General features: G+C 30.7%; 1 protein-coding gene across 1 annotated transcript in view; it reads right to left on the bottom strand.

Moving 5' to 3' along the window:
- The window catches only part of Br140 (bromodomain-containing protein 140), a 45,062-nt gene that overhangs the window by 33,562 nt on the left and 1,520 nt on the right, over nucleotides 1-9,980 (bottom strand). Inside the window, exons 2-6 of the mRNA XM_014424979.2 lie at nucleotides 7,414-7,604; nucleotides 5,554-5,684; nucleotides 3,222-3,393; nucleotides 1,861-2,045; nucleotides 723-864 (exon numbers count right to left, since the gene is read on the bottom strand). Coding sequence (XP_014280465.1) covers nucleotides 723-864; nucleotides 1,861-2,045; nucleotides 3,222-3,393; nucleotides 5,554-5,684; nucleotides 7,414-7,604 — 821 coding nt within the window. The remainder of the gene's footprint in view (nucleotides 1-722; nucleotides 865-1,860; nucleotides 2,046-3,221; nucleotides 3,394-5,553; nucleotides 5,685-7,413; nucleotides 7,605-9,980) is intronic.

Below are 9,980 nucleotides of genomic sequence, written 5' to 3'. Positions count from 1 at the left end.
ATGTTGCTATAATTTTATATAGAAAACAAATCAGTTACATTTTTCAATCAAGTCTGTTACAATATTTAGCAAAAAAAACTAATTCGTGTTCCCAAAGATTCCCAAAGGCTTTGAGTTCTTAATTGAATATCTTTTGATTCAAACTGCATTTTACTAAGACTACAATAATATGTTAATTCTATAAATATGAATAATGAACTTTAAATTATAAATCAATTCAGCTATAATAAAATTTATAAAGAATAAATTTGAAATAAGAAAAAAAATCAGAGAATTAAATATATAATTTGGAATGAAAGTGGTTACTGCAAGTTATAAAAGATGAGATAAATACAGTAATACAATCATTTACAACTGTTTAGTTTAGAACTAAAGTCATGGAAGTCTTTCTACAGCTATAAATTTCAAGTTTTAATGTATTAGATAGATTTGTTAGGATGTGCTAAGAGTGAGAAATATAAACCACAATACTGCTTTATTTAAACAAATAACTGGAAATAGTTTTTATATTAAAAATAAATTAAATCATATGCAGTAATTGCTAAACCTTAAGTAAAAGTATTCACTGAACCTACAACATTTTCATACTACAAGCTCATATGTCAAGACAGTTCTTCTAATAGAACAAAAATAAATAGAAGCTTCAATAATAATACATAGGTTTTATTTATAAACTGAGGGAGGGAGAATACACAGTATACACATGCAAATATTTAACTTACTGTATTAGCAAACCGAACTTCTGGAATCCAAAGAGCACACACAACATGAGCCCAATGACCACGATCAGTTTGTTTGAAAGCTCCTCCATTATTTGGACAAAGTACACAATCAACTGCTCGTGACGGTGATTGCAAACACCTCCTGCAAAACATTATACCATAAATCGTATATTGCACAATTAGGAATGTATTTTAATACACTTCATTCTGTGAGGATTTCAACTCTTCCAATTTGGTATGGAGGATTTTGAAGGTTTCGGGAACCATAGGACACTTTTTCAAAGAAATCTGATTCCAGTTTTGAATACAATTTTTTTTTCAATACACTTCAATCCATAAAAGAATATAACCCTCAGTATACTTCATTTTCTGTGCAATTACAACATATAACAATCAGAACACTAGCTAATTTAAATACTTCATTTTGAAAATTTTCATCAATTTAAAATTTACTACTACTAGATCACAAGTAATCACCAAAGTACTCTTTTTAATACAATACTTTAACTGAAGTATTGATATATAATAGTAACGGATGAAAAGTATTGATATTTCCAATACAGAAACTTATACTTAACAAAAACCGATCAATGATTAAAAAGAAAACTCAAATGAATCTCTCTACCCATGTGACAATAACGGCAAAAAGTTATTTGTCAGGGAAGGCCTAATTAATTTATTGCCATGAAAATAATACAAACAATCCCATGGCTAAAAGGAATTTTCGTGACATAATACAAGTATGGATGTGTTGCGATCCAAAAAACAGTTTTTTTGATTATTTTTCTTATGTTTTAGAAATTAGTTGGAATATATTAAAGCCATTAAAAAAATACAGATATTCTGACTTCACACCAGTGTCCACAGGGAACAGAACATGAAATATCTGAATGGGTAAATATATAATGTTAAGGCAATGCTAGTTATATTAGTTTTTCTTGTGATTTGCCAAGTGATATTTATTGAATCCATCCAAAGTTTGTTAGTTCTAAAATATTATTTCCTCCAGAAATATCAGAAGAGATCTCCACTGTAATAAAAACCTTGTAATTACCTCTTCAATACTACTACATAGCTAAACTGTTATTATTTATAAATTATCCTAACATATTTATAATTGAAACAGTTGTGTAGTTACCTGCACAACCATTGTCCTTCGGGAATATAAGGAACACCATAACAATCTTGATGAACAGCTAAATTACACATATCACAGAATAATATAACATTTGAATTTTGACATTCGCCATCAGTACAGATACAACAAACGGCATCATCATCAATAACAGCAGGTCCTTCACCAGGTTTGTTACTTGTCTGCATCTAAAAAAAAAAAAAAATCAGAATTTTTTCTTAATGGAAGTAATTAATATGAAATAGATCTCACCTAACCTTTTTTGCACTTACAAATATACAAAAAATATGATTCTACAAACAGTAGAGAAAGTGGAGAATTAAAAGAATGCAAAGCCAATTCAAGTTCTAAAATGCTTTTATTATCTAATTAAATCCAAATGTGCAAGTTTTCAATGATAGAATATTACAATAGTTAAGCAGATTAGAGGGGAGAGCAAAATATATCAAAATTTTCCCACAGATAAGGTACTAGAGGGTAACTAAGAATATTTTTTAAGTGTAGCCTTCCATAATGCAGAGGCTATAATAATATTCACCAGTCTTTTCATCTAAAATATACTTATTAAAAAGGAACAATTAATAACCGTTCTAACTTGTAATAAAATCAATAATTAATAGTAGTTGGAAAAGTATTCCCAAAGAAGGAACAGATTTTTAAATAACTTATTCAAAAGACCATTAATTGCTAGAAAATTGTAGAAAGCTAATTCTATTTTGCAACATCCTAGCTGAATCTAAATAGACAGTAAACAATATTTTTAACTTACAAGGATATCTATCATAAACACTATGATACTTGTGGAGCACAAAACAGAAAAGAACACATTATTAAGGATATAGAATCTTAAACAGTGCATATCTATAACAGCATACCTATAGCTATCAACTTGGATGGTGGGCCAATAAGAGTTGTTCACCTTAAATCAACTATCACAAAAATTATGAATAGGATCCAAAACAAGATGATTGGTATGGTAAAAAAATTAACGCTAATTAGCGAAGTTAAGATAAGAAACTTCTCTATGTGCTTCCTTCTATTAAATAATGTTGAAACCAGAATCAACAAAATTGGACATAACATTAACCTCCCATGTTTAGGTACAATCCTTCGGTTTGTACCATATTTGGAAGTGCTGATTATCTTCCTTTAATTTTTTCTTCCCCTAGCCCAGTAAAATCACCAGTTTGTTTCAACATATATAAAACACCAATATTTACTGGATATAGGTCAAACTATTACATGTACGCTAAACATCTACATTTATGAGTCAATGTATCTTTAGTCAATAGTATTTTAAGTAAATAAGTCAATAAGTATTTTAAACAATATCATAAAAATACATAATCAGTTATTTTACGAACAAAAGATTCTTTTTCAAGACGATCCATGAGAAGTTCAAAAGCATCTACAGTAACATCTGCTAATCCATTTTCAGCTCTCTTTGAATTCATAATCTCTAGCCAAGCAGAATCCTCTTCATCCATGTCATATTCTACTTCTCCTTCCATGTCTTCGACACTTTTTTCTATGAATCTAAAACAATAATATGTATATTTTATACATATACAGAAGTAGAGAGAGAGAGAGACACACATTTTCAAAATTTCATCATATAAATACAACTTCATAAATATTATAATAGAAGTATTTTGTATCATCCCAATTGATACCTCAGCAAGGCCAAAGTTTTCTTCGACAAAGTTGTTCTTTGTCTTAAATCTAGTGATAATTTCTAAAACAGTTTTTCAGATGATTCAAACTTTCAATAGTTATACTATAATAATAATTCATATTATTAATGTATTTGCCAGAATATATTCACCCAAGGTTTTTTTCTAAAGTTATCTTAAGTATAATAAATGGTCAATCTATAGTTGGTGTCAACTTATATTTGCAATCGATCTGAGAAAATTTTATTCCGATCAAACTCGGTGCTTTTAAGCCACTTAACAGTTTATTATTAATTCTACTTTCATGATAAAAGACTAAAAACAGCTTATATTAATAGTAAAAGACAATTATTCACATATTATCACACATTTTTGGGAGAGAAAACAAAAAAAATAAATACTAAATCAGGGGGATACTTACATTCCATAAAAATTTTGGTAAATTTAAAAAAAAAATTAGTACATTTAAACTGAAATTTAAGAAGGAAAAGAATATTAGATCGTATCAAAACAGAAGATTAGCTTACTTAAATGGTATATACTTAGAATTAAGAATTGAAAATACTTATCTAATTAGGTAAGTTTGAGCAGAAACAAAAAAGATTGTTCTAATTTCACAGCTTCATTATAATATTTTTATATTCCTATTTAATTTTTATTACTCCAAAATTTTGTCCTGAAAATTATTTTCTAAATGGGAGTCAATTTACAGTCAGGGTCCACCTATATACAAGGAAATTCAATATTCTATTTTCAATGTGCAATATAAAGACTGTGGACTTATCCCATATTTGAGCCCAGTTTACAGAAAAAGAAACATTGATATAAGGTAAATTAAAAAATAAAATATTATAAATATTCAACATGATTTCAATTTATTGTATACAAATATCTAGGTTCTAAGCAATCATGAGGAGTAAAATTTAAAATGGTGTTATTTACTTACATCAATGGATAATTTTCAGACAGGTAATTTCCAAGAAAAGCAGACTTTCCTGATTCTATAATATTAACCCTCTACTTGTGATGTTAATCTTTATTATGACAGCTAGGAACAACCGTATAAAGTACCGCTATCATTTTGATTAAACAATGTTTATCTTTTGGCTTATGTTTTTTTCTTACATTATTATATTTTTAAGTTTTACATAATAGTGTAGGAGGCCAAGCAGAAAAATGTGATTTAATTTACATAAAATTCATTTATTCTGATCAATTATATCCTTGAATTAAAAATAAAATGAAAAAGATACGTCTACTGCCCTAAAGCCACATTAATAAAAATTAGCAGTCCGCTGCACTGTTGAAAATAATTCAATTTTTATATATAATATACAACAGGTATAATAAATGTCCATGGAAAGTAAAAATTTTATGAATCAATAATTTGAGCTATGATAAAGCTTTTCACATTCTATAGTTCCTGAGATATAGTTTTCAAAACAGTAATTTTTTTCCAAATAATGAGAAAAACACATTTTGTGAATACATTATGGCAAATATGGAAATGGTCACTCTTGCAAATACAATTATTTGAGTATTCCTCAAGGTCTTACTTTTCATAAAAAATTTATTACCAAAGATTCAACCGATTATTTCTGAAAATTATTTGTATACCTTGCTTTGGTTTCAATATATTCCTATAGATCGATTGGTTCCTACTGGCCCTCATGGCTCCAATTTCTGTAAAACCAAACCGGTGAGTTCTCAATAGATATTTCTCGAAAAGCATTAGTTCAATTAAACTTTTTTCCTATTGTTTTTGTAGAATTCTTTTAGTCTTATATTAAACTTTGCTTGGTGATGTGAGATTATTGTAAACTAGGAGAATGAGGAGGAACTTCAGAAAATCTGAATATTAGTCACACTTTCACACTGAAATTTTTTTAAATCACATTAAAATACGTTCCTGTTGCGCATTATGGATCAGGGGTTTGCTAGTATCAAGTATTAATAAAAACAGAATAAAAGACTTTGATAGATCACATTTGTTAAATTATTAAAAACTATACCATTAACTTACCTAATATAACCTGCAGGTCTCGGTGGCGCATCAGGTATATTATAATCATCAATAATCCTGAACTTAGGTTGTGGTAATTTAGACAGATCAGGCAATTTTATGACATTTTTACAAGATGAACTTGATGATCCCTAAAAACATCAAAAATATCACATTATTATAAAATTCATTGCATAATATTGCTGGAATTACAGAAAAAAAAAACCTCTACGAAGTCTGTATTCATCTGAGCACGTGCTCACTTTGATATACTAACAGCTCTCAGCTCAAACTGTTCAGTGCAGTGCAGACCATCCTGTACTCATCCGAGCGAAATGGGCATGCTTATTTATAGTACATTTGTTCAAGTTAATACACAGCTTAAGAGGCCTCAATGACCGAGCACATTCTGGGCAAGGGTCCTAGAGTGTCCAGTTTAGACTAGGGAAATTTCAATTTCCATCTGGGGTAATTAATATTTATTTCTCACTAGTCCCAAGAAATGAATCTTGACAAACGTAGAAGGTGTTAGAGGGCCGCATGTAGCAGAGGGAGTTAAGGCTACTTTAGCAGCCTCGTTACTGCAACGGTGCCAGTTAGAATCTGGCCTAGAGGAGGGGTTGACACTTATTTCACAGCAGTCTCAACACAAGATTGACTAGTCTACCATGGTTAGAATAGAGTGGTAACATGTAGATAATCCCTCTCCCCCCCCCCCGGATGTCAGAAGTGACCAGGTAGATATTAAAAAAAAATTAAAAGGCAATAACTTCTAAGGAGATATAAGGGGTTGGTACAAAGGACCACTAGGCCCCACTTGCCAGACTGATTCCCCTCTACATCACCAGTGTCATATTCATATAACAACCGTTTCTTAACAAATAAAATTTATTTTTAATTAATTATGAGAGATAGTTGACCGTGGATGATGAATGAGGAGAAGATGGTTGGGGGTGCGGTCAATGAAAAACACAAATAAGTTCGATTAACCTATTTTTAATGTGCCAATGTTTCGGCTAGAGTTTCTAGCCTTCTTCAGGGCTAAAAACAGAACAAGATAACAACCACAATAAGTACAGAAAAATAAAAAGGAAAGTATAAACAGAATAATTTTACACATAAAATGAATAATTTTACAAAATAGAATTAATAAAATGAAGTGATGAGAGAAGCGGGAAATAAAATGTATACATAGGTAATTGAAAAAGTGGGTAAAATAACATAATAAAGGAAATGAAATAAAAATGAAGTTATATAATGCAAAGAAGTATGAACATATTAGTTATTATTAATTTAAAATTTAAATATGAAAAGAAAATGAAAATTGAGAGGAAGAAAATATATGTAACAATAATAGATGATAAAGAGGCAAATTATAAGTATGATGAACAAAACTTATAACGCGGGTAAGGAAAATGGAGAAAAGTGGAGAAAATAAGGGGTAAGAGTAAAATAAAGAAGGAGAAAGAAAACCAAAAAAGAATAAAAACGAACCTGTTCGCTGGAAGATCAAACGCTTAATGGATACTGCGCTAATGACGGCCAAACTCAGAATTAAAAAGCCGTTACAACAATGACTAAGTGTTTTTTTATAAAGAAAACGTTACGAGAGGGTGAAAATAAAAAATAAAAAGTAGAAAAATTTTAGAAGAAGAAAGCGTGTGAGAGGGTGATGACAAATGGTGATAGAAAGAGTTAAACATATATACGAATCAACGAATTACCGAATAACGAAGTACCGGAAGATGACAGTGTCATGGTTATACAAAAATTTATTTTTGTTACTCAGATTTTAATTCACTTATTACTACTACTTATCACACTATATCTATCTTTTTCTTTTCTTTTTTTTCTCTATTCAACAAAATAAGTATCTCTTACCTTCGGTCTGTATAATTCATAATTGTGTCTCGAAATAACTGGAATCACCTCATCTATCAAAAGCCTATGAATTTTATCATCCACTTCAAACTCTACATACTTCTGTGCTTCAGAATATGATAAAGGCTGCCGTGTAGGAGTTTGAGTTTTAACAGTTGGGGTATTAGTTGTTCGTCCTTTCTTCTTTTTTGCTATAAATAGTAAATAATGCAGATAAAAGTGAAGAATGATTAATAGTCCTGACATTTTTAAATGTTTAATAAAAAAAACATATTTCAAACAATAAATGAAGAAAAAATAAGTCAACAAATCATTAATACACAAGCAAATATAATGAATTTTCGATTACTGGATGATAAATGAATGTTATGATCTGATATTTATTACTTCACTCAGATTTCATATTAATAATAAAAATAATTATTTTCACAGACCAATGTGACCAATACTAAGCCTAAAAGGCATACCTCAAAAACCTTTAATAAGTCACAGAAAACTGAGATACAGTCTATTTTCTTAAGATTTTAACAATTTTTCAAGAGAAGCCTTATTACTTTAAAGTGTAAAAAATATTAAGTTCCCCTTACTTAGAAATAGAGTCAGGTAGCTGAAAAATATGAGCAATGAAAAATGGAAAAAAAAAAAAATTAAAAACCAGACAGCTCATTTAGGCTTAGGAGAGCAGAACAGTAGTTTTGGTTCTGGGCTATTTGGAGTTCATTTCATATGAATTGGATGTTCTGAACTCTAAGCAACACAATTTTAAATCAACCCATAGTTCAAAAACCAAATGGTCACTGAACCATTGGGAAGTCTCTTTTTCATGATATTCTTAAATGTATTATTGTAATATTGTCCTTTTATACTATTTTAAATAGTATTAAAAGCAAATTGAAAGAAAAAAATTTATTATAATGATTTAAATCTGAAGATCTAATTTTAGTATACGTACCGCTAAAGCGAGCACGACATAAGCGAGTAACATAAGTGTCTTACAAGAAGAATTATCCACAATAAATACAAAGATTAATCCGAAGAAGACTAAATGAATGAGAATTGGAAAGAAACCCCAAAGGATAATGAGGATACTAAGGGTTAAAGGACAGAGATTAGAGCAGGTTGATAGTTTAAAATATCTAGGAGCTCATCTCAATAAAAGTGGTTACAATGATGAGGAAGTGAAGAAAGTGCCCAAAGAATTGGAGCAGCAGGGAAGGTTCAGTATGGTCAGACAGGATCTCCTGAGAAGAAGAGAGGTGACAAAGCAGATCAAACTAGCTTTCTATAAATTGACCTTCCTTCCTATTCTATCTTACTCTTCAGAATTGAAGACCCTCACCTCAAAACATAGGAGTCAGTTACAAGCCCTGGAAATGAGGTATCTGTGAAAAATAGAAAGAAAGTCACGGAGAGATAAGATACAGAATGCCATCATACGGGGTAATCTCTACGTCACATCGACGGAGACCATTCTGGAGGACCACAAACTAAGGTGGTTTGAACATCTTCTTAGGATGGATCCAGACAGAAGTGCCAGGAAGACTTACGGGACCTGCACAGAAGGGAAAAGACCCAGAGGAAGGCCTTCCATCTCCTGGGAGGACAGGAAAGGGAGGCATTTAAGAAGCGTGGAATGGACTGCAGTAGGAGAAGAGAGTTGGCTCAAGAGAGAGACATTTGGGCCAGACTCTATAAGTGGGATCCTCACACTGCACAGCGGTAGAAGAGGGAATGACTATGATGATGAAATCTGAAGATCCAAGTTTTTTTTAAGTTATTGCATAGTATCATTACCCACTCCCAATATCAGCATGGAACTAACTATTTGTAACACATAAGTGTATATGCAAAATCCCACCAATTTCAAATTGAAACTTAAAGCATGATAATAACTAACAGTTTTATTTTAAGCACCAGCAGTAATCTACTATCATGTGAGTATCCTATTTTTCTTGAGAGCAGTCCTCCATAATTTTTAATATCAAGGTGAAATCTTTCACATAGTTCCTCTGAGGAATCATCTAAATTTTCAAGGAAAAAAGCTTGAGTGGCAGAATAAATTTTGCACCTAAGTTCATGTTACAGCCAATTACAATATTATGATAATTTTCTGATGAGAACTTTTAAAAACTGCTTCATTAGGGCCGGCTTGAAATGCAATGGAGAAACAACAAAACAGCACAGAGATGGTTTGGTAAGAGGTACACCTTGATGGTATGACAAAATTCATTTTTACAATCATAATGTCAAAAGTCAAGCTAGGGACTACCAAGAATATATTCTGAATACCTTAGTGAAGCCCCTTAATGTCTTTGGAGGAAAATACTGGGTTATCAAGCTAGATTCAGTTCATGCACACAAGAATCACTCTACATGGCAGTTATAGAAGAATATCCCTCAGTTCACTAATGACTAAAGTTAATTAGCCTTAGAGGACGCAAGTTTTGTTGACCACTACTCTGATAGTACTATAATGCCTAAGTGGTTAAGTCAGTGCAGTAGTAATATTGAAGGAATATTTTAAGTTGTTGATAACAATGGAGATCGACACATTAATTATATATATA

The sequence above is a fragment of the Halyomorpha halys genome, unplaced genomic scaffold (genome assembly GCF_000696795.3).
Source record: "Halyomorpha halys isolate HHAL.00 unplaced genomic scaffold, Hhal_1.1 Scaffold27.1, whole genome shotgun sequence".
In the NCBI taxonomy this organism is placed as follows: domain Eukaryota; kingdom Metazoa; phylum Arthropoda; class Insecta; order Hemiptera; family Pentatomidae; genus Halyomorpha; species Halyomorpha halys.
This window is presented reverse-complemented; position numbering and strand designations above follow the sequence as displayed.